Source organism: Cuculus canorus, chromosome 5, assembly GCF_017976375.1.
Source record: "Cuculus canorus isolate bCucCan1 chromosome 5, bCucCan1.pri, whole genome shotgun sequence".
NCBI classification, from domain to species: Eukaryota; Metazoa; Chordata; class Aves; order Cuculiformes; family Cuculidae; genus Cuculus; species Cuculus canorus.
In genome coordinates, this window is record NC_071405.1 from 49,097,815 (window position 1) to 49,121,957 (window position 24,143).

A 24,143-nucleotide genomic window follows, 5' to 3' on the forward strand; every position below is an offset into this window, starting at 1 on the left:
TGATACACTGATCCAAGACGGGGCCTTCTGTCCCGCTCCCCTCTGAGCTGACCATCACTAACTGGCAGTCAGCATCTGGGGCAGCATCTGCCTTATCTGTCTGTCTACCTTACTTTAGGATCATCCAATTCTCGCAGAGCTGTGTTTCCTTTAGAAAATCTGGATATGGCAAGGTTGCCCCTTCCCTCTTTACAAGTTATGTGCAGCAGAGTTAGATAAGGATAGTGTCTCAGGTACCCAGGATTCAACACCCTCCTTGCTCTGAGGTTTAGTAAAGTCAGGCCCTGCATCTGCAGCAGGGAAAGGTAAGTGCTGGAGAGATGGGGTTGATGGCAGGCAGTGCCATTCAGTGCCTGTGGAAACGCTGAAGGTTGTTCAGATGTGAGTGACAGATGAGGATGTGCAGGGCTTAGGGCTCGGCTCTCACTCAGAAAGGAAGAGCATAAGCCTCTCCATTGGATACAGATTTATGTGTTCATCTTAACTTCACCCATTCCCTTTGGCCACCGCAAGGATCTGAAAAGATCCCTTGTCTAAGCACTTCAAGACAAGATGGGTCTTTCAACCGCAACTTGTCATCTCCTCCAGAGCTTTCCCCCACAACTAGTCAGTGCCTTCCTCTTCCCCACAACACGCCCTGGTCATTTCCCTTACTATTTCTGTTCATGGCTGGCCACTGGGCAAGAAGGACATCCATTCATTCAGGGCTAGATGGAAGCATCGGAGCAGCCTTCCATGGTCTCTGTGCATGTTCCCTTCCAAGTGAACCATGTGTCAAGTGAAGCACCACCAGCAGTTGCTTATGACAGAGGATATACATCAGCCGTTTAGTTAGAGGAGAGTGGAGGAACATACCTTCCAGCTGGTGGGGAAAGCTGGTGAGGCACAACTGCCTGAAGGGAGTTGAGGCTTGCTCTGATGTCTGGCTATGGCACAGTTTGATTCCCTGCTGCCAGCTTGGAGAGTGATTCACCCCATCCTATGTGTCTGTGCCTGCCTGAACAGTGCTTACACCATCGGTCGGTTGGTTGGTCCATCAGTCTGTCTCTCTCTCTGCATTCTTCTGTCTGTCTGCTTTGCAAAAGCAACCTCATTGCAGCGGAGGCAGCAACGCATTGCTGAAGTTCAGCTGCCTCCCAGAGGTGACTTCCAGTTGCCTGTTTTGTGTGCTGTTAACAGGGCTGAAGCTGCAACCTAAAATAACCAGCAGAGCAGAGAGGTACCGGGAAGATTAGAGCCATTTTATCACGAGCTGAGCAAGAGCTCAGCTGCCTCTGCATTACAGAGTCCTATTCCAAATTAGTGACAGACGAACTTCAAAAGGCTTGCAGACATCGGCCAGAGAGGCATCTGAGCGGGTTCTGCCTAGATGGAGCAGCCAGCCTGTGGCCCTAATCCAGCAAAGCACTACAGCATACTTGTGTCCCTGGACTACCCTTAAAGTGAATCGTTACTTACTTCAGACAGGCAGCCAGACAAGCCCCAACAAATCCTCTGAGTACAGCACCTGTGCTGCTCCTCTTGCTTCTCAATTTGGACCCTCGGGTGCCCTTGTAGAGAAGAGCTGGGGACTCTTAGTCTGGATGAGGTGCTGCAGCAGCCCCATTGCTAGTCAAGTGCAGTGCGTCTCAGGGGTATTCAGGTGCTACCATTCTTTGTTTGGAAATTGGAAACCAAGAGTCATGAGAAAGCTGAAAACAGAAAAAACCCAAAGCTGGCTGAACCTCACTGAACCACAGAAAGGTTTGAGTTTAAATGGGCCAAAGTTTGGGCCAGGTTCTTTAACTAAATAGTTCTGCTGTTCTTCAATTTTATACAACTGATTAGAAAGGAAACTCCCAGGCAAGGAAAGAAAAACACTCGGCCTTTCCCAAAGCTGCCTGGTTTTGGAAACACAGCTAAAACTTACTTCCATTCTGAATGCACACTGCAAAACTCAAGATGAGCCAGGGTCTAGGAATTGCTAATGTTCCTACAAGCATTAGGCTTTTATATGTATTCCAGAAAGAAGTTAGGTTTCTGGCTACCAGACCCACCAATTCAGTCACTGGGGCTGAGCAACAGTCTGGTATCAGAGGGAAAGCAAGCAGCAAAATCACTGAAGAAAGCAGCAGCACAACCAAACCAGGAACTTGCCAACCAAGAACAAAGACAAAATAATTTTGTCAGCAAACCTGACAAAGGCGAGTTGTTTCTTCCAACCTCTACACCTCCTCACTCCACTGCTCAGGTCACCCGCTGCAAAATTCTCCCTGCCATGGGGTCAGGAGGTGGGAACGGTGCTGCAGCCTATGGAGTTTTCTTGCCAAGGAGATGCTGCTCTCCCAGGACACGGGGAAGCCTGGAGTCTCTCGATTAACCTCTGCTGCCTTGCACTGGAGGAACGTATTTCAGCTCCAGTTAAACTGAAGTTTAGTAGTCTCTTGGCCTCTACAGATCCCTCCAGCCCCTGTGGCAGCTGGTTGTCCCTTGCCCCAGCCTGGAGCTGTGTCTATGTCCAGTGCTGGCATCTGTCATGAAGAACAACCACCAAAGTGGTGAATGGTCAACATTGCTCCAGTGTCCAATGGGAGTCCACCACCAATTGTTCGTGCTATGTTCTCACACCTTGCATTTCTTTCTGTTGGGGACATGTAGAGGACGGAAAGGACCTTTCTCCTTGGCCCCAAAATCTAACTACCAGCTGAGTCCACTTTTACCTCTGGAGGGTTAGCTCCATGTCCTTCATACCGCAGTAGAGAGAAGCTACGCATTCCCCATGGGAGCCAGGATAATTGAAGTCTTTTGAATTATACCAACTGCTGATGCAAGCTGCTGTGCTCAAGAAAATACTGTGAAACCCTAGTTGTTTCATGGTTTAAGTGCAATGTTTTCTTCATAAAAAAAAATTTAAATTTCTACAGTTCAATAATCTCATCTTAATGAAATTTTGCCGGCTTATCAAGGAGTAAAAATGATACTACATGACTTGGCCAATTATAATCATGAGACATCTGTTCAAAAGCCCAAGCCCATGGTTCACAAAGGAAAGGGATGAAAATGATTTACAGAAGCAGTGAGGTAAAGGTTTATTGATAGTGAGGCACTAAGAGAAAATGGAATGAGTATGCCTAAGACTCCTCTGGTAAATGAACAATGAATAGCATTCACAGCCAGCAACATAATGTTTGTCATTTTGAGTTGAGAATAGAAAGATGGAGGGCAAATGACAGCTATTAAGAAAAAAAAAATCTATTAGGTAGTACTAAACAAAGAAAACATCCACAGAAGTGTGCTCTTATTTGCAAAAGGGGAGTCATGAATTGCTTAAAGGGTAAACTGTTCTTGTCAAGTAATTCAAAGCACTAGGTGTTCTGAGGCCTGAGAAGGGGGATTTCATTTCACTTGAAGACTACTTCAACTTGCAACATGTTTAATTGTCACCAGGGGAAAAAAAGACAGAAGTAGGTTCGCATGAGTCAAAAGAATTTGACCTTTACTTTATTCTCTCCTTCTGGTTCACCTCTCCCCCTTGGCTGCCTGTGCCCAGTGAGCCGCACTCCCAAAGCATCCGCCCATTCTGCTTGCACTCTCCAGCCACTCGACATTGACCACTGAAGTTCTCAGAGTTTGGCCACTGCATTTGGCAGTGACAGAACCACACCAAGATGTGGATCTCTCACAGTCACCTGCAGTACCAAATCCTGTTATAAAGCCACACCAGGCCAAATTTTTTCTGAGGACAGACAGGACTGGAGGGGACATCTGGCCCTCATGCTGTTGCAGGTACAGATGGTGCCCAGACTGGTGCAGCACTGGACTGCAGCCCCTCTGAAAGCTGAGGGTGGTCCCTGGCTTCTTGGCAGTATGATTACACCCGATGCAGGGACCAAACACCTCTACGAGACACAGGAGGATGAACAGTGAGTGTACTGTGCAAATGGCTTTTATGCCTTTTCTCTTACATCTTCTCTAAAGTATTTGGTTTTTCCTGGTTCTTCAGGACATATTTACTGCATCCCTACTGACAGTGAACAGTTCTCCATGCTATTCTCATTCTCCAGCGTGGGAAGGCAATCCTTACATACTGCATGGCATCCCCACCCTTTTCAGCAACGTCCTCGGGTTTTCCAGCATCATTCACCAAGCTGTATCAGGGCATCACACAGAGATGCTTAAGCCACAATGAGCCCAGTGAGACAAAGCACCAGTACTGCTCATGTTGTACAGGTGGCAGAGATGGAGAGTCACCAAGCCACAGAACAACTGTTATAAGTTACCTAAGCCTGAGTTGTTTAAAGGTACTTAGCATTGTCTAATATTTTTGCACCCTGCAGATGAAGGTCCTGTTGGCCTCAGCATGCTTCTCAGATGTACTGATTAACACAACACCTTTGTATCTTTGCCTCCCACAAGGTCCCATTCAGTCCAACCCATGATGCACTCCCCAGTCTTCAGATAATTCTGCCACATCTCGATTTCTTATCCCAGCCTTCTGCTGCGTCCCCAGATATGTTATTTTCTTGTGTCTGTAGTTACATCAAACAATGTACTCCCCTACTTTGCACGGGTCCAAGAAAGTCTGGACCATCTCCTGGGGTAAATGGCCATTGCAAGAAGAGAAAGTTCAGACTTGGCTGGAAATATGCCCAGAACATGGGAAATCTGCAGTGTATTTAGGTGTGCACATCAAAACTGTTGCTACTGAATGAGTGAGAACCACAGCTCCTTAAGGCTTGTTCTTGGACACTTTTTCAGAAGAAAGGCACAAAGCTCATTTCGTATCCCACCTTCCCTGTGAGTCTGACATTCTTGCTCCACAGCACAGTGCACAAGAACTTCTGAAAAAAAAGGCAATGTCATTTTTTTCTGACATAGATAAAACAAAAATGTGTTTAGTTTTAGCTACGTTCTTGGAAACAGCTTAATTGATTCAGATGGGCTTTAAAAAATAGTACTATAGAAACAGTCAGAGGCAAAAAAAACTTTTAGGCCAATTCACTAAGTTATGATTGAGCTAGAAGCAACTGGAGGCAGGATTTTGGTAGGAAGTTTCAAACAGTAGACACAAACAACAGTGACTCTGGTAACACACTTCGTAACAGAGAACAAAACAATCATGAATCTTGGAAACAGTGAAGCTTCTGGAGCACTATTAATTCACAACAGAACTGGATTATTAGGTGAAAGGTGATGGACACAAAAACTGATGTAAATTAAAAACTGTATCCACATCAGCTGAGCTGCTGCCCACTTTTGTGTTTGTTTCTAATTAACAGTCCAGGATGGGATCATACTGATATGAGTGACTGCAAATGTCAAATAAGCATTAGCAAACATTTACAGAAATCATCTTTAGAAACTCGTGAAAAGGAGTATTTGCCCCAGAACCTACTTCTGCCAGTGATGCTCATCCAGCCAGGGAACAGAAAACTCTTATGTGTCCACCATTTACTTTCCTTCCACTCACCAGTACAGATCACCTTTCAGCTGCCTGCTTCTTGCAATAGTTGGCACACACTTACACACAGTCTACTGGCCAAAGATTACTCATATAATTCTGACAACAATCTAGAGTCCCAGACAGACTTGGACGAATCATACCCAGCCCACAGAAAATTTGCAAACTTAATGTGAGGGGCATTCATTCCTTCTGCCTCTCTGTCTCCCAAAATACTCCCCTAGGGGAGTCCTTGATTGTGGAGGTTTCTAAACTACATGTAGGTGTCCGTGTATTGACACAGTTCTCTGCTCAGAAGGGCATAAAGAGGACACCATCTATGTGTGGCACCTATGCCTGTGCCACAACCAGAGCTTCAGTATTTAAAAGCTATCTTTTCTAGCAGGGTGAGAAGCAATGGGAGGCCTCAACAGCATATAGAGAGAGCAACTGCAAGCATGATGGCCTAGAGGGGAGAAAAAAATACACGACCCTAGATCATGGGCTGGAACCAACACATGTTGAAAGTACCAGTCTGAAAGCCTATCTGCAAGGATCTGGAAAGAATGAAATTTGATAAGAACAGAGAAACTCTTCAGTTTCTAGTGTCTGAGGACTACTGGCACTAGTGGGGCAACTAGGCACTGGCTGACCTCTGCTTCCCAAGCCACCCCCAGCTCTTGGGCTCAGAGCGTCCACAAGGAGAGGGCTGCACTGGGTGGCTTTCTCCTTCCTTCTCATCTCAGACTAGGCCTCCCGCACACTGTCTTCTGGGATTTACTATCTCATTGTACATTTGGGTCATGAATTTGCAGACTTCATGAAAGGCAAAACATGCCTGTACAGGAATGTGTGAATTCTGCTGCAATTCATCTTGCTCATAAGGGTCTCAGGAAAAGATATACAGTTGGACATAAATAATTGAGTTCCAAACTACAAAACTCCTTCGGGGAATACAGTTACAAGGCTGTAGCTTCCAACAAGCCAGGGGTTTAGAGCCAAGGTTTTAGTGTTAGAGGAAACTATGGAAGGTCTCAATCCCAAAGAAGGGGTCAGAGAGCACCTCGTACTGTTTCTGCCAGTACCAAGAGCCTTGCCTGTAATCAGGGACTCTGAGTATTTGCATTTCATGTCCTCTGTTTTCCAAAGCAAAGATGCAGGTTCTGGAATTGGCTTAAATCACATCATTCTTCTCTACTGACACCTCCTACAGCTGATGAAGCTGAGGCTTATAAACAGGGATAGCACAACTGCTATACAGTTCAAGTTTCTTCAAAGTGGGGTAGATATTGGACTAAATAACCTTCTCCTGTAAGTAACTCCTTTGTAGAATAACTCCCAGTTGAGAGTGAAGGGGGATGGGTGTGTATGTAACTTTGTCAAGAATGTGATCTAATATAAAAAGAAAAGAAAACTTTGGTGCTACAGCTCCTGTCAGTAGATGGACTGTGATGTTCAGATGCTACAGTAAGAAGCTCTATAGATTTACTACCAGCTGGGAACAGTCTGGAAGTCAGTGTGTCATCTCTTTATTTAATGAGTCTTGCCCTCAGGAGAGAGCTCTGCCAGGAGAGCTGATGCCTGTGGATCACAGCTGCCTGCCTGGGGAAGGGGTGGCCTAATGCAGCGTAGCTTTTTGAAGGACATGACAGGGCAAGGAGTGGGCAGGAGCAGCACCGCTGTGCTTAACGTGGTGCTAGGCTGCTCTCGTCACCACACTGCTGGGTACCCGGCTCACCACTGCTCCGGGTGTGTTTAGCCTGGGCTGGGCTGTGCTTTGATTGGTCCCCAGTGCCTTCATCTGCTGTTTTCATCAGCTTGCCCATGTTCACAACACTGGGTCAGTACTTCTGGCATCAGTCTAAGCAAAAGTGAACTCGTCCATTTACCTCTTCCAGGCACTCCTGCAATACCACCCCTTAGTCAGTCTCTTGCCAGCAGAAGCCAGACCCACGGACCTACTTAATCTCAGACATGCAGGGAGGAAGAGCATCAGAGTAACCAGTTTAGCTATTTACATACTCATATTATCTTTTCCCATGGGTCCATTTTCACAGAGCCATCTAGGGCTGACTCTGCTCTTACTGGGACACCACTGCAGGCTTTCAGTTGCTGCTCCCTTTATTTTTGACTCCCTGAGAAGGAGTTCTCAGCAACGTTTTTTGATTTAATAAATATGTGGGCTAAAGCAGACCATTCCTTATTTTTCACCGGTAAAGAACTAATTTTTGTCACTTTCAACATCCATAGTTATATTCTTAGCTTTTGGGACCTGCTCAGTTCCCCTCATAACTCCTTCTGGGCCAGGACCCACTGGCCTCTTGCATGTTTATGCATATATGTGGTCACTGCTGCACACCATGGTTTATCTGCTTTGTGCTCCTTATCTCTCCATCTCCATGGGATGTGAAATCAGCTTGGTTTCTACACATCAGCCTACATCAGAGAATGCAGGTGTTGCCTGAGGCAATACTCACACTTGCTTTTCTCTAGGAAAACTCAAGTTGTTTCACTTGATTTTTGCAAAGTCCAGACAGGCCAGATCTACAGACTTCCAAGTGGCCCAGCTACAGAATGGCTCAAATCTAGGAACTTCTTGCAAGGCTTGTGCCATGTTTCCTGACAAATGTCTGAAAACGAGAAAAAGGGTCAAACTGCTCTTTCCCTTTCTCCTTCTCTGAAAGTCAAGACCAACAGAGTAGACAAAGAGCTGGATTCATTCTGTTCCTTTTTTTTATTCTCTTGTAAACTATTCAGAGGTGATTCAGTTGCCCACTCATAGATTTCTGGTGCTGTGCAAGTCATAGTAAGGTCTCTCAGATGCCAACATAGAGAACGGAGATAGCAAGGCCTTGAGGAGCAGCATGAGGAGACCAAGCAGTGTAAATGGGGACATCTAGGCCAAGTATCATGAGTTGCCTCAATACCTCCTCCCAGCACCAACCAAGTTTCCCATCTCCACCATCTATAGCATACTGGGCACCTCCTATCGCACTTATTAGCATCTGACAAACCTGCTGAAACACTTTGGTCTCAAAGCCTTTGCTTTGTTGCACGGTCTCCATATCTAGGTCCCCAAATATGGTGAAAAATTCATCCCTTAGAAGCCTGGTTGCAGTTCCAGCCTCTTGGTTCCTTTTTGGGTAAGCTTCAGGTCATTTTCTAAAGAAAGCCATGGCTACCAACAAATATTGTCTGGCAGATTCCATCTCAGGCAAAGGCCCAACAACATCCACAGCAATGAATAGCAGTAAGGTCCCCAGGAGACATTGCTCAGTAAGGTTTCTTCCCATCTGTGGGGACTCACTTTTGAAATACAACACATGCAATAAATTCATCCCATTTCCTGTAGTAATTTTCCATCATCTGTCTGTATTTTCCTCAAAAACTGTTCTTTTTTGGCTTGACTAAGGATTTTGCAACCTCAAGATGTCCAATGGTTTTGACATTGTAAAGAAACCTCAGAACCTCCTTTTTGAGTGTTTTGGATATAACGAGCTCTCATGAATACTCATCACCCATTGTTTTATTTCCTCATCTCCTATACAACATTTCATCTTTAAATTCCACGCTTCCCCACCATGACCAGAAAGCTTTTGCCCTGCAACTTTGAAAGAATTCTATACTCCAAAACAGATATGGTTGCCAAATGAGCTTGTTGTTTATTTGTTTGTTTGTTTGTTTTCTAAATCACACCTTGGTTTGATACCAGGAGCCTGTTTGAGCTACATTTTTTGATCCTTGAACTCTGCTCTTGCAAACCTACATTTACTGGATGAGGCAGAAGTGTTTTCATTTCTGCAGACAGTGAAATAAAGGAGTAGAAAAAAGGATGTAGTCTCAGTCTTTTCCTCCTGTCCTGCAGAGGGAGGTTTCTGCCCCCCAAAAAGGCATTTGAACAAAGTGTTGGCAGAAGTAAACTTTGGTGACTTTGGTCTCATGTCAGTGCTGTCCCCACCTCACAGGCAACCCCCAGCTATGTTCAAAGAAAAATGCTTCTGCTCTGAAAATTCTCAGCTGCTATCCTCTGGCCACTGAGGTAGCATTCCCTTCTCACAAGGAGCAAGTAGAGATTTTGTAATCCTGTCAAGACCACAGCTGAGCCTCCAGCAGCAGGATCAGTGCTCTGCAAGGCCAGGCAGCTGATAGTGCCATGCTCCTTTCCCTTGCATCGGTGAAGCACTGCCCCATCACCTGTGATGTTTGCCTAGGGTGCATGTTATACCTCTTTTCAACAGGTCTCCTCACTCTGAGTTCAATTTCAGATTGGTAGCCTTGAGCTCATGACAGCCTGCTTATAAAACATTATCAGTTCCTGTTAAAGTGTTTACCATATGCCAGGATATCCTTAGCTATAATAGAGAGATTGGACGGATGGCCATGCATTGCCTAATCTATTGGTTTCTTGAGGGAAGACTATCTTACACAGGTGGTGGGAGACCCACACTACGGTTTGCTGTGGAGTTGTGCTAACGCAAAAGGCATTTTCACTACCAGATATCCACAACTGAAATCAAAATGCATCTAGTAAGGCACATTCCAGATATTATCTATCAATAGTAAGGCACAAGCACCTTTTGATGAACCAGCAGGTCCAGGGACATTATTCTCCCTCTGTACTCGGCACTGGTGAGACCGCACCTTGAATACTGTGTTCAGTTCTGGACCCCTCACCACAAGAAGGATGTTGAGGCTCTGGAGTGTGTCCAGAGAAGAGCAATGAAGCTGGTGAGGGGGCTGGAGAACAAGTCTTACGAGGAGCGGCTGAGAGAGGTGGGGTTGTTTAGCCTGGAGAGGAGGAGGCTGAGGGAAGGCCTTATTACTCTCTACAACTACCTGAAAGGAGGTTGTGGAGAGGAGGGAGCTGGCCTCTTCTCCCAAGTGACAGGGGACAGGACAAGGGGGGAACGGCCTCAAGCTCCACCAGGGGAGGTTCAGGCTGGATATCAGAAAAAAATTTTTCATGGAAAGAGTCATTGGGCACTGGAACAGACTGCCCAGGGAGGTGGTCGAGTCACCTTCCTGGAGGTGTTTAAGGAACGGGTTGATGAAGTGCTTAGGGGCATGATTTAGGGAGTGTTAGGAATGGTTGGACTCGATGATCCAGTGAGTCTTTTCCAACCTGGTGATTCTATGATTCTATGATTACCCAGAAAAGCTCTTGCTGGCCTTTTTTTCTGATCAGGACAACAGATGAGGTCCAAGAGCTGCCTCCAAGCTCAAAGAGACAGCTCAGGGGCCTGCCCACAGAAGCAGGTGCAGCAAACAGATTGCCCAAACCTCTTTCTTTCACATGAGTCACGTCTCTAAATGAAAACATTGCAGGTCAAAAGCCCTAGTGCACACCAACCAGGTACCAACAACAGTGATGTAGGTGCTGAGTGTTTGTCTCCCACTTTGGCTATGCTGAGTATTTTCCTGGATCAAGGTGATCCAGTTTCCCACAGGCATTTCTCCCCAGTAAGAACACTTTCCCCAGTCCCTGCCTCCCTTCGTGCTCATGGGGTGGCTCCATTTTGGACTATCCCATCATCTCCCTCTCTGTCTAGTTTAAATTGACAACGGCAGTACTTGAACAAGCATCTGTGATGCTTATAAATTACATATGTGATAACCCCTCTCTTGCTGCTTGGCTTCCCCTGTAGCCCTCCTTCTGAAGTGGACTGCTGCCAGATGAAGGCAAATAGGTTGTTCAATCAAGAATTCAATTCTTTGCCACCAAGGCCATGGAAAAAGAGATTTCCAGTACAACCAGCCACAAAAGTACCTTCCAAAAAGCAAAGTAATCAAAGGTTACAAGTGAAGAGATGGGTTCTCTGAAGACCAACTTAATATCCAGCCCTGGGCACCACAAAGCTTTGCTACATCCTCAGTTCTAACTTAAAACTAATATTACCCAGATTTACATGTGCAGGTTCAGGTCTCTCTGTTTCCTGATTTTAATTTGGGCTTTTCAATAGTTTTTTATGAAGCTCTGTCTTGACTAGCCATGTATATACAACAAACCTCTCTGTGGATACTCCCCCTCGCCATCAGAGCTGCACTCAATTGAGCCACAGCACTCATGTTTGATGTAGCCAATCCCCAGTTGCTTTTTATCCTGCATAAGTTCCTCTTTCTAACAGCTTGAAGTATTATGAACTGGGTGGAAATACTCCTCTCTCTAGCACAGAACCTTATACTTGTATAAAGCAATCAGGCCCCTTCTGTTCCAGTAGGAGATTTCCAACTTTTGTTCGGGGCCTGAAATGCAGTATTTAAGCTCTGCCATAAATCCCACAGCTTCATAGAATGTTTCTGGCCTCCTGCAAAATCTGCCTAAGTGTCTAGCAATTGGTCCATCGGCTATTTATCTTGGAAGTCCTGACTGGCATCTGGAGATGTGAGGAACACAAAATGTCTTCAGGTCCTCTGCCAATTTAGGTGGGTCTCTTCTTCCTTTTGCCTTCTAGCACTTGGCTGTGTCCTGTCTAGCTCAGGCTGATATCTGGCTCCAATCTACTTACAAAGGTTCAGACCAAATCTTGATAAGCCAAGTTATGTCTATTACGCAGTGTTTCTCAGCTCTCAGGTATGGGTCTTTGCCACAGCTGTGCTCCTGACTCCACTCCAGGATGAGGTCTAGGCATGCACCATAGCAGGGAAGGCTGGAAAAGAACCACACAGTGCTCCAGAAGGCCTTGCAGCCTCCCGAACCAGAGAGCAGCACTGCAGTCCAGGCTATGGAACATACTCCTGCCCAGTATTTGACCTCAGACTCTTCTCTGTGAACAAGTGCTGCAGGTCTGCCCCTGTCTGGCTCCTCTTTCCAGCCAACCATGTGGTGGGAACAGACACACATCAGCCACCCATGGGATCTTCTCCTGAGTGGCACCACTGGAAATGGCCCGTCCTACGGGTGAGCCAAAGCCCTGTCTGGCAGACCCAACAGCCTGTCCCAGCACAGAGTCATTCTCTGATTGGTTTTGGCCCTTTCTGGAAAAATTCCCAATACTTCCCTCGCTCCCTGCATGGCTTACAACTTTGTCATGTTTTGATTTTATTCTAGCGTGAATTCCTTTCACTTTCCACTGCTCCTGAACAGGTTAGATGTCTACAGGAACTTTTATCGTCTCATCCCACTTGCACCAAAAACAATTAATGCAGTTCCCCGTTTCCCTCTTCAGAAACTGCATCCTGCCCTGACACCGGTGTTACTGCTCCAGCTGAAGCAGTCAACCAATATCCCAGGTCCTGAGGAGGCAGTTTCTACTACAGGGAGGAACTGATGAGACCCAAGGTATTAGTTTTGAGCAGGAGTGTTTGCACACAAAGCACTATCTCCCTAAACACAGTAGCAATCAGATAGGAGTTATTTTGAGACACTGCAAGTTTCTTCTATTCCCCCAAGACAGAAGCCTATGCAAATGTTTGTTCTCTCTTCCTCAGGTTCCATATTTCCTGTTGATAACACTTCTGTGATGGGCCTTGACTTTCTGTTAACTCTCCCTCTTTGGTTTTATCCTGTTTTCAGGCTTTTTCTGAATAAAGGCAGACTTCACCCAGCCTCCGCATACAGCATGACTATGAGTGACTAAATCAGCGTACTTTTCAGGATCCATCATCAGCTAAAAAAACACATCTCAGCTAAAAAAACACGTCTCAGCTAATAAGCACAGTTCTTGCTAATAAAGAATATATTTAGAAATAATACTGATTCGACCATCTGCTTCCAGCAAGCAGATTAACAGGAGCAGGATAAAACCTTAAAATAGAATCTTGACCAAAAAAAAAAAAAATTATCAGATTTAAATTGACGTTTAACTGCTGAGTTAGGTGGTGTAATGGTGTTCAATCAGTTCAGGACAGACCACAGCTCATGATATACCAGTGTGTCATGGCTAAATCCTGCTAAGACCTGAAGATAGCAGCTACTAAATGTTGAATCACAGCTATTCTCAACAGAGAGATAAAGAATTTCATGCTGGTGAATTCATACTTATATAGTCCATAAAATGAGTTGCAGACCAGCTTCCATAATGGTGAGTTTGCCACTACTCATCACCCCCCAAAGATATCTCCTCTTCTTCCCTAGCTTCTTCTCATTCATCTCTATTCCTTCCTCCATCCATCCTTATTCCCTGTTGCTCATTGACCCATCTCTCTTTGATGAAAATGGCCATAGAAGTATCCTGGTAATCACAATTGCTCTTTCACATCATGCCTACTTATGTGACAGTCAAAATACGGAAATTATGTGCAAGTATAAATGAAAACATGACCAAGTAGAATCACCGGTATGTATAATAGCATGGATTCACCTGAAATTACACAGAAAAAAAAAAAAGTGAAGGCCATTTATTTAATATATGTAAGCAGTTTTCTTCCTTGTGAAATTTCATTTACAAATTGAGGTGGCTGGGATAAATGTAACTATGATAAATTACACTAAAACTTTATTCATATCAAATGTTCCCATCCATCTCTTTGTAAATTATTCTCAAGTCACAAGGGCCCTGTGTTACTGCTCGGGCTTCTCCTAATCCAGAACTATTTCTCTTTTCCTTTTGAAAATGTGTCTACGTGAAGATAATACATATATACTTTCCAAGAGGATTAACAATTGAGATGGGATTTTTTTTTTCCATATGCGTAGGAGTAATACCTCAGAGACACATGACTCTCATGCCAGGGATTTCTCACCTTTTTTCTGAAAAGGAACAACCAACCCATATCTTGTTCTGGCCAACACAGGTTGCCCCTACTGATTTGTTGCTTTTTAAAGAGAAGACCATTCATGTGGATTGACAGGTTGAGCCTATTTTATATACTGAGATACCTGAGCATACGAGAGCACACCAGCTGCTACAGCTTCTTGCACCTAACGAGGACCTGGCTGTCAGGAAATCTAAGATAATCTCCCTTTAAAATCAAACAGAGGACCTCTACTCGGTGAGTTTTCCACCTCCGGCAACGGGTTCCTTCTCCAGCTTGCTGAGAGCCTCCTCCTGGGGACCCGCAGCCCAGGGAGGATCGTATTGATGCCACTGAGTGGCGACTGCTTGACCTTGCACAAGCCACTCATTGATTCTGACTCTCAATTTTTTCCGACTGCAAAATGGGGAGAAAAGTCTCTTACTGCCACAGGACGCATCACGCTATTTACCTGAGAATCGCTACTACTACCCAAATGCCCTGAACAAGATAGTAAAGCAGCTTAAGGACTCGAGGAAGTGAAAGTGACTAAAAAGCCGCGAACTAGAGCAACTGAATGGACAGGGCTGTGGCTGGAGATGTTCTTTCGCAGCAGACCTTGGCTCTGAGCCTCCCAGAGACTACCTCCCTATTACAAGGGAAACTCTTCACGGCTTTGAACGCAGGGCTTGGAGAAAGAATAAATCTTAAAGATCTGAGGGACCGAAGTCTGCACATTAGCTCCCCTTAAACCCTAAGTGCATTTAACTTGGGAGGTTAGAAACCACAGCCAAAGAGATCTCTTTATTCACAACTTGTTTTGAGCACTCACCCATAAAGCAGTCAGTGAATCACTCCAGCCAGTTAGTCATGCAACCACACCGCATGTACACTCAAAGGCAGCACAGAATAAACAGCCTGCAGCTCCAGATAACACACACACAACTCACTTGTGCTATCTGGCATCAGCATATATTGTTAATACGACTCCTACACCAAACCCTTAGGACAAGATGCGCTCAGTAAGAATCTCCAAATCTCTCTCCCCATCAGTATTTTTCTTATTTGCTTCGCACCGTGTTGCTTTCAAAACAGTTAAGACTAGTAAAAGTTTTAAGGTTCTTTATGTCTCTTTACGCACCCTTCTTCTCGCTGGTAACGTCCTGCGTGCGCTGCAGAAGTGTAGGGCTAACAGGAGTTAATGCCAATCAGCAGCGAACAAGTCGAAAATAAACAGCTCTAGTGCGAAAAGAAATCTTCCTGCGAGGCGGGAGCGGCAGGAATACAGAGGGAGGGAGGTTCCCGGTCCTTTGACACATGAGTTTTATAAACAGCTCGGATCAGGAATCCTATAAAAGTCTCCAGCCAGATCTACCGTCCAAGACAAGAGAAGAGCAAAACATCATCGGAAAGAGCAACGAATAAATCCTGCTGCGCAGCCGGGGCGAGGAGCGTGAGCCCTACCTTCGCGTCCCGAGGGAATCCCGCAGGTTTCCTCGGAGATCCCGCACCTCCAAGTGTGTGTTCAAACAGAGGCTTAGCCAAACTCATGGCGAGAGCTCCCTCCCCTCCCTGGGAGGGTGTTGGAGCCCTTGAATGGCAGATCTGGTGGCCCTATTGTGGAAAAGAGAGGGCGATTGCCAGGGCGGCGTCAACAGCGCACCGGGAGCCCGCGGCCGAGCCTTGCCAAGCGGCCAGCCCCGCTGCTCCCGGGAAAGAGACAGCCCCGCTGCACCGGGGAAAGGGACAGCCCCACTGCTCCCGGGAAAGGGACAGTCCCGCTGCACCGGGAAAAGGGCCAGTCCCGCTGCACCGGAGAAAGGGCCAGCCCCGCTGCTCCCGGGAAGGCGCCAGCCCCGCTGCACCGGGGAAAGGGCCAGCCCCGCTGCTCCCGGGAAGGGGCCAGCCCCGCTGCACCGTTGAACAGCCCTGCGGCACGTGGGAAGAGGCCAGTCAGCCCAGCTGCCCTCCAGCTCACTTCGATGCCCTCGCTGTCTCCGCTCGCCTGCTTCTTCTTCCCGATGCCTGCCACGAAGCCGACCCCCCTTCTCGCGCCTTCCTTTCCCATTACGGTCTCCTGTTGCCCCCCGCGGGGATCAGGGCAGCAGCATCTCCCCACCCGCAAACCCCCTCACCTCCGGGGTGCCCCCGCTCACATTCCGCCTGCCTCCATGCAGTCGTTTATCCGCGGGGAAGGAACCCGTGCAAAAGCCAAGATCAAAGGTCCAGGGAGAGGGAAAAAGAGGCAGGATCGGTGCAGCCACCGCAGCCTGGGGCACTGCCACCACCGCCACCTCCGAAGCCGTCTGCGCTCCACGACCGGGCGAGGGGCAGCGGCCGCCTCCCCGGGCCGGCGGCGGAGCGACTCCGGTAGAGACACGCACCGAGGAGGGCGGAGGCCCGAGGGGAAGAAGCCCTGCAGGAGCTCCCGGCGATAGGACACGGCCCCGAGGCTGCGGCTGGAGCCGTGGGAGGGAGGTAGATGCCGCCGATTCTCGGCGGCGCACGGAGGGCTCCGCAAAGCCCTTGAACATCGGCGGTGAGCCCCTAGCGCCTGGCAGCGAGCGGCCTCCCACGGGAGGTGGAGGGGGGACCGCCAGCGAGTTCGTTCCTACCGTGCTTGCAGTTAACATTACATTAGGGGAAGGAGGAGGAGAAATGCATTAAAAGTGTCAATTCAAGCAAACACGCAGCGAGCCTCTGATTCTTGCTTTCTGCACTTCTATTAACAACGCACTGTAGGCTGCACTTTCAATTTGATTACTAAATAAAAGAAATGGTCGTTATTTGCATAAGCCGGCACTTAAAGAATTTCCTCTCTTAGAGAAAGCCCGTTTCCTTTCTCCTGTCTCCTATGAGCAAACATCCCCATCACATTCTCCTTCACTCCCCAAAGAATTCTTTTTCCAGCCCATATTTCTAGACAGCAATATACGAATATATTTATGTGTATGTGGTATATGCACACATGTGTTTCAAGACATATAACTAACTTCAGCTCCACGCAGTAGAAATAGCAAGTCAAATTACTACAGCGCATAAATCATTCGAAAGCTTTTTTCTCTCCTAAGCCAAGATACATATCCTGTTCGGAGGGCTTGCATTTAAGATTTCGGCTTTAATTGCCGGTACCGGTCTGCGGGATAATCCATATCCCGCTTTTTACGGCAGGGAAAGCGGGAAAAGCAGTGTGAGGCAGGCAGGGACACCCAGGGCCGGGCTCTGAGGGACGTGGGGAACTCGGCCGGGAGTCAGGGCTGCCCTGTGTCACCGGCTCAGCCAGCGGCCGGGATGAAAGCGCTTCAGTGACTGCCGCTAGTGTCCTCGGTGTTATTGACTGCCGCAACTCTCCCAGGCCTGTATTTACCCGTACAATGCGATGGAAGGGCTTAGATCTAGAAGCAGAAGCCGAGGGCAATAGATGGCAGGCACGGGCTGTTTATAACTCAAAACGACCTGTTTATTAAAGAATTAAAATAAAATTTTAAAAAGGGGGGAATCCCACTTCCGCCGGCTCACGGGGTGCCTCTGCGGGCAGGGCGGAGGAGCGGAGACCCGACAGCCGGCTGGCATCCTCCCCTCTTTTTTAGGGACGTGTTTTTTAAATTTAGGGTACTTTATCAGCTTTTTTTTTTAAAAAAAAAAAAAATTAAATTGAGGGTCTTACGGCCACAGTGTCCCACTACCGCAGCATCCTGCTCAGCCCCGAGCAACCAGTAACGCGGAGAGCCAGCAGTCCCCGCCGCCGCCCGCAAGCCCCTTCCCGGTCTGCACAACGCACACGACAGCACCGGAGCGGTTGCGGGGGCTCGGCAGGAGGCAGCGGGGCAGCCGCCCGCTCCCCGGGTTCTCCGGTGAAGCCCTCCCGTGGTTCTCCCCAGCCGCCTTGCATCCCGCCTGCGCTTTCGCTGGCCGCGCCCGCTGGGGAGAAAAAGGATGGCTCTCTCTTTTCCCGCTCTCACCCACGCCGAAGGTGTTTCCCGATGTATTTCCCAGTATTATCTGGGCTCGGTGTTCCCGGGGCACAGCGCCCGTGCCCGGTGCGGTGGGTTTAAGCCATCTGGGAGAAAGCGGAGAGGTTCCCACGAGTGCCGCAGTCGCTTTGCGAAGCCCAATCTGCCTATTATTAGCGAGTCTTCCCCTCTTCGGTCATTAATCATTATTATTATTATTGCTATTAATTATGCTCGCGGATCCATGTGTCTCTTATTACAGCCCATCGTCCCCGGCCACATAACAAGGGGCTCGCAAGAAGCGGGGCTCTGGGCCGCCCGCCGCCGCCGCGGGGCTTCGGCTGAAGTCAAGCTCGGAGCCCCGCTTGAAAACACATCGAGGGGGGACTCCGTCGGTGTTAAGGATAGTGATAAACTGGTGTGGCTCTACCGAGGACTGTAATGTGTCATCACAGGCTAAGCCGGCCCCCTGGGCTTTGCCATCTACAAAAACAAGGGAGCCCGTTAGCAGAGAGAGGCTGGCAGGGCAGCCGGGGAGGCACCAGGGACTCCCCTGCCGCTTCCACGTCGCCCAGCGGGAGCGGAGAGAGGGACCTTCCCGGCCGGGGCTCCTCAGCCTGCCCGGTGGGGGAACCGCTATGCCTGCGGCTCCCGGGCGAGGACTCGATGCCCCTTTGCCCAGAAGAGCAGTCGGCGGTGCTGGGGGCACTTTGGATCCAGGGAGGGGCGCGGACACCCCTGGGCTGCACTCAGGGTGTGAGGGATGGAGCCTGAACACGGCCTGGTATGCCGAGATTTGGGAGATGGGCAGGGGGAAGGCGCCTCTGCCTCTTTTTAAGCCCAGAAACTGGGGAAAGGGAAGTTGTCTGGAGAGAAAATAAAGAGGACGAGGAGTACCCAAAAGGACGGCGAGAGCCTGGGCTCGCGGGGAGGTGGGATCACCGGCCTGACTCTCACGGCTTCCCTGCTCCTCCCCCCTGCGATCACAGCTCATCTCAGGGGCACGGTGACCCCGGCCCGGCTCTGTCCTTGTCCTTGCCCGGCTGGGTCGCAGTGGACCGGTGCATCGAGGATGGGGTACTGCCACTCGCGGAAACCGGGCCGGGGCAGCCTCTCTATGCCTGCAGGGGAGCACCGGGAGGGAAGGGAGGAGATTTCACTTCCACTTTATCTTCCCCAGTTAAAAAAAAAAAAAAAAAAAAATAAAAAATCTGAGGTTTTGTTTGTTTGTTGTGTTCTACGTTTGTTGGTTTGTGTTTTTTGGGGGAGGGTTGTTTGGGGTTTTTTTTCTTTTTTTCCTTTCTCCCGCGCCCCAGTTGCCTCGATACAGCAGAAACCTCCCGAAGAGGCGGTTAGATCTCTAAACTCACGTTTGGAAACGACAAGAGAAGCGACCTCGTTCAAGGCTGCCCTGCCGAGCGCCGGCTCAAGGGAGTGTCTTAATTGCCGCTAATGACCCGCGGAGGGGACGCGAGCGGGTTATCAGCCCGCAGCAGGGCAGAAATCAATTAGGGGAGTGGCAATTAGAAGAGAAAGCGAGAGACAGGCAAGTGGGAGAGCCCGTTACGATGGAAAGTGAGGATTTCGGTGAAACTTTCCAGAAATTCTCCCTCTGGAAGATGGTCCCCGTGGAGAATATTTTGCGCAGCCCGGCGGGCTGCTCTCCCTTTCTCTTTCTGTTTCTCCCCCCGATTACTACGGGATTCACTGCATCGCCGAAGAGCTAACACTTTCTGGGAGCGCATCGGCTCCGCTCAGAAACGACTGCTGAAGCCACCGCAAAGCGGGCCGAGGAGGGAACGCGGCTTCCCGGCGGCACCGCGGGCCCCAGACCCGGCAGGGAATCCAGATCCTGGGCGGGGGGGGGGCGGCCCCCGGCCCCGCACCGCGGGATGGGGCTGCCAGCGGCCACGCTGCTCGGGGCGCCGGAGTCGGGCAAGGTTCTCCTTGACTCCAGGAGGACTTGTCCTGCAAGGCAGCATCCCCTCCCCCCAGGAGGCCCTTTCCAGCCCCTGGCTTCTGTCTCCGGCTTCGCTCCCCGTGCTTCCCCCGCCGCACGCCAAGGACTCACCGTAACAGGGGACTGGCAGAGCTCCGTTGTGGCCGCTGCTCTCTTGCAGCTTGAGGTTGCTCTCCGGGGGGGTTTTGCAGGGACCTCGCTGCATGTAGAGGTGCGGCGGTGGCTGCTGCTGCGGAGGGTATTTGCTAAAGGCGGCCGGAGCCCTGGCAGAGCCGGGAGCTTGCACGCTGCCATCCAGGGACTGACATTCCTGCTGGCTGTAGCGGCTCCGGCACTTAGTGCTGCTGTCACCAAAGCCTTGTCCTTTGCTGGCCAGGAAAGTAGGGCTGAACTTGTCACTTGCTTGAAATGCCCTAAAAGGCGAGGAGCCTTCTGTGCCCTGGGAGGCTGCGTTGTAGTAGGAATCCATGGCAGCCGGATCACAATAAGAAACACAAGTATCAGCATTCATTCCTAAAATTAAAAGGCCCGAGTGTCCTTAATGCGCTTGGAGGGGCACCAGGAACCTCTCTTTCTCTCTCCCTCTCTCGCATACACACACACTCACAGCTGGGCCAGGGAGCTTTAAGAGGATTCAGATGTTCTTGAAAGCTGACCAGATCTCCAAACCCCCTTAAGATCTCGCACTGTAAAAGGGGGCTTTTTCTTTCCCTCCCTCCCTCTCTCTCACACACAGGCGCGCTTGCCCTCTGTCTCTCCCTCCAAACTATCTACACTCCAAGGAAGCTCTTCTCCGCACTCGCCCCCCCACATACACAGGGGGAAAAAAAAAAAAGAAAAAAAAAAAAAGAAAGAGAGAGACCTCTCCCCCAATTAATATTTAGATGATGTAGGGGAGGGGGCCCAGGAAGGGGTGTGTGTATGGGGGTGTGTGGAAGCAGAGGGGGGTGGATGTCGTATCTTTTGTATTAAAATAAAACAAGCCCCCAAATTTGTATGATTAAAAAATAGAAAATCAAACAGATGACATGAATGCCACGAAGAGATGGACGTGGGGTCTGTTCCGGCCAGAGCACCGGGGGCAATTTAATGCTCATGACACGCTCGGTTCGCTCCGGCCCTCTCCATCGCTCACTGACCCCAGCAGCGGAGACCCCAGCCTCCGCAGCCCCCTCCTCTACATTAAAGGCAATATGAATTTTCCTCGCAGCTATGTTGTGTGTGTCCCGTCCCAGTGTCCCCCCCGCTTAACCCCTTCGGGTCCAGCACCTCTCGCAGCGCTGCCCTGAGCCATTTGCCTCCCCTGGCACGGCGGTGCCGCTCTCGCCCAGCACACAGCCAGGCAAGGTCGCCAGGGAGTCTCGCCGCACGTTTATGATCGTCATTATTTATTTGCCTCTAAAAACGTGCTCTCTCCAGGTGTTAAACAACTGGATCAAAAGCGGGAGAGCAGCAGGGAGGGATTTTAACAGGGTCGCCAAGCACACAAAATTGGCCTCGGCTTCTGGGACTGCCAGAGGTGAACTTGCAACGGCGCAGAGGCTGGCAGGAGCCCTTTTTGGTTTGAAGGGTCAATTGCAGCTAAAAAAAAAGGGCTTAAAAATAAATCAATACTCACCTTCCGTCATCTCATCCGTGTCCCCCCACCCCTCCATTCAACCTGATTCCCCTCCTCCCCCGGTTAACTCCTGCTACCTCTTATACTTATTCTTACCCTGCCTTCCTCCCATCCCCACATCTGGTTTCTATTGATCGCTTACCTTGAAGTTTTCAGTAATAAAGATATTATGCAAACTACATCCACAGTTCTTCAGTCAAAAGAAAGAAGGGGAAAAAATAAAAGAAAAGCAACGAGAGAAGAAAGAGAGAAAGAGAGAAAGAGAGGAAGAGAGGAAGGAAAGCTCTTAACCCCTTCGAGAGCGGGCCGCTGCGGAGGGCTGCTGGCGGGGAGCGGGACACTGGTGGCGGCTCTGGGCTCCCCCCAGGGTCCAGGCAGTGTGTTTTCCCTTCTCCCCTCGGCTTCCTTCCCCCGTGTAGAGAAGGGGAAGACTCGTAGCTGTGTGTATCTGGGTTCTCTGAGGGGAGCGCGATGCTGCTCGGGGAAAAGCGCGGCGGTTCCGGGGCGAGGGTTCGGGGGGGCTGTGGCCGCCGCCGCCCCCCAGGGCCTTGCTCGAGGAGCAAGACCAGCACCACCGTTTTCATTAGCTGTGTTCTGACAAGAACAGCCCCTCGTCCCTCGCTCCACAGACGCAGAAGGGCTTTCTAGCGAGGTCATCGTTAAAACAGCCAGAGATGCATCCATTTACTGGATTTCAAACCATTTTGAGAGTCTCTCTCCGAGCCGCGCTGGGCTCGCTCATCTTTCTGGTCCAAGAAAGCTTTCAGCGGATTTGCGTTTCTTATTCTCTTTATTACCTTTCTTAATTCTTTCCTCTCCGTTTCTGTCTCCCTTCACAATCTTCCCCACCACAGCCCCCTCTCTCTCCCTTCTCCACGACTTAATAAAAAGCAAACCAACTCAATGTACGAGAGTCTCTCTGAAAACCGCTTCTGGGCGGCCAGAGGAGCCGGGGGGCCGGCGGTCCCCACAGCCTGCGCGGGGCTCCGTGGCAGGGCAGCTCGCAGGGGCTGAGCCCCACTCAGGGTGCCGGTCCCGGCAGCACCCTGGCTCCAGCATCCCCGGCTCCGCTGCGGCTGCGCTCGTGGAATATCATATTTGGGTGTGCGAGCGCGTTAAATACGGGTTTTCCAGCCAGTTACTTCCCGAGCGAACGAAGAAGTAGCCTGAAAGACGATGTGAGGGCAGTCCTGAATCTTGCGTCGTTATATTCGGCCTCGGCATTTCTCTTCGGCAAAGTTAAATAACAGAAACAACAACAACTGAAGGGAGAAATTCCGTTATCGGGCAGATTTTTTTTTTTTTAATTTTGTTGGGTTTTTTTGTTGTTTTTTTTTTTGTTTGTTTTTTGGGTTTTTTTGTGTGTGTGTGTGTTTTTTTCCACTGTTATTCCAGAAGCGCTGCGGTGTGAGGGCTCACAGAGGCATTCCGGCTTGGCCGAGTCCAAGGAGGGCTGCCCGAGGTCTGCATCAGCCGGAGAGCCTCTCCAGCCCCTCTTTGCATTAAACTGTAACGAAAAGTCCATTAGTTCCCAATCAGAGCTAATCCGCAGCCCCGAGGAAAGGACCGCAATAAACTCTTCTCTCCACTGGCCAGTTTTTGTCCCTGGAAACGGGAGGTTAATTCAGGAATCGTTTCCGAGGGAAAGTGTGCTCGCAAATACCTAGTGATCTGGCGGGGCGGGGGGGGGGGGGGGTGTGGGGAATAACCGGAGAATGTTTTTTCTTGATGGTTTTCATTTGCCTGGGTTGGGTTTTGCCTGAAGTCCTCTGAGCAAGTTTGACGGGGGACTGTCCAGACCCCGTTAGCTGGGAGAGGAGCCTTGCGAATCTAAAATCCAACAGGGAGCCTGCAGCCGCACAGCCGGTTAAACGAAGCGATGGGTCTGGGTGTCGCGACGGCTCTGCCAGCCCAGAGGGTCCGGCTCTGCCCTCCCGGTCCCCCCGCACCTCCTTCGGGAGGGCTCCGGGCTCAGGGGCGAGGGGAGCATCCCCGCCTGCGGGAGCGAGGAAGGGCAGAGCAGGGCAGAAACTAACACGCACCACTTGAAACCCAATCTCACCTGTTTTCCTACGAGTGACCCAAACCTTGCCCTGTCTCTGCACCAAATGCGTCCAAAGGGAAAGGGCGAAAAAGTGGCCGAAAGTTCTGCGCTCCGCAGCAACCAGCTGCCAATTCCGTATGTATATGTGCTTTTATATCGAGGCTGTTTTCAGGTACAGCCGTTGTTGGTTTTGGAAGGGGTCAGTCCCGAGAGTCCCTTCCTACACAGGGCTGCGGTGTTGGGGAGCCCAGGTGAGAGCCAACTGGTACTGCGTTTAGGGACGGCGGCTCCCACAGAGCAAGTCGCTGCTGGGGGGAATCTCACGGCTTTCGAGACCTGGGCGATCCAGATGTCCCTTCCCGGCGACAGCCCCGGAAGAAGGGAGCAGCTCAGGGCAGCCCCGCTTGGCTTGGTTTTAGGAGCCGCTTCCTTTCCACCGGGGCTGGAGCGGGCACCGCTCCCGGGTGAGGACCCGG

General features: G+C 49.7%; 1 protein-coding gene across 7 annotated transcripts in view; it reads right to left on the bottom strand.

Annotated features, from left to right (window-relative positions):
- Positions 1-21,861, bottom strand: part of ALX4 (ALX homeobox 4) — a 44,898-nt gene extending 23,037 nt beyond the window's left edge. Inside the window, exons 1-3 of one of the 7 annotated variants that reach the window (XM_054068908.1) lie at positions 16,228-16,470; positions 15,557-15,706; positions 15,234-15,463 (exon numbers count right to left, since the gene is read on the bottom strand). Coding sequence is in view for 1 of the 7 variants with exons in the window: in XM_009569981.2 (XP_009568276.2) it covers positions 20,117-20,516 (400 nt within the window). In the remaining 6 variants the exon portion in view is untranslated. The other 6 variants (XM_009569981.2, XM_054068906.1, XM_054068911.1 and 3 more) reach the window with 6 other exon arrangements.
- Positions 21,862-24,143: the final 2,282 nt, after the last annotated feature.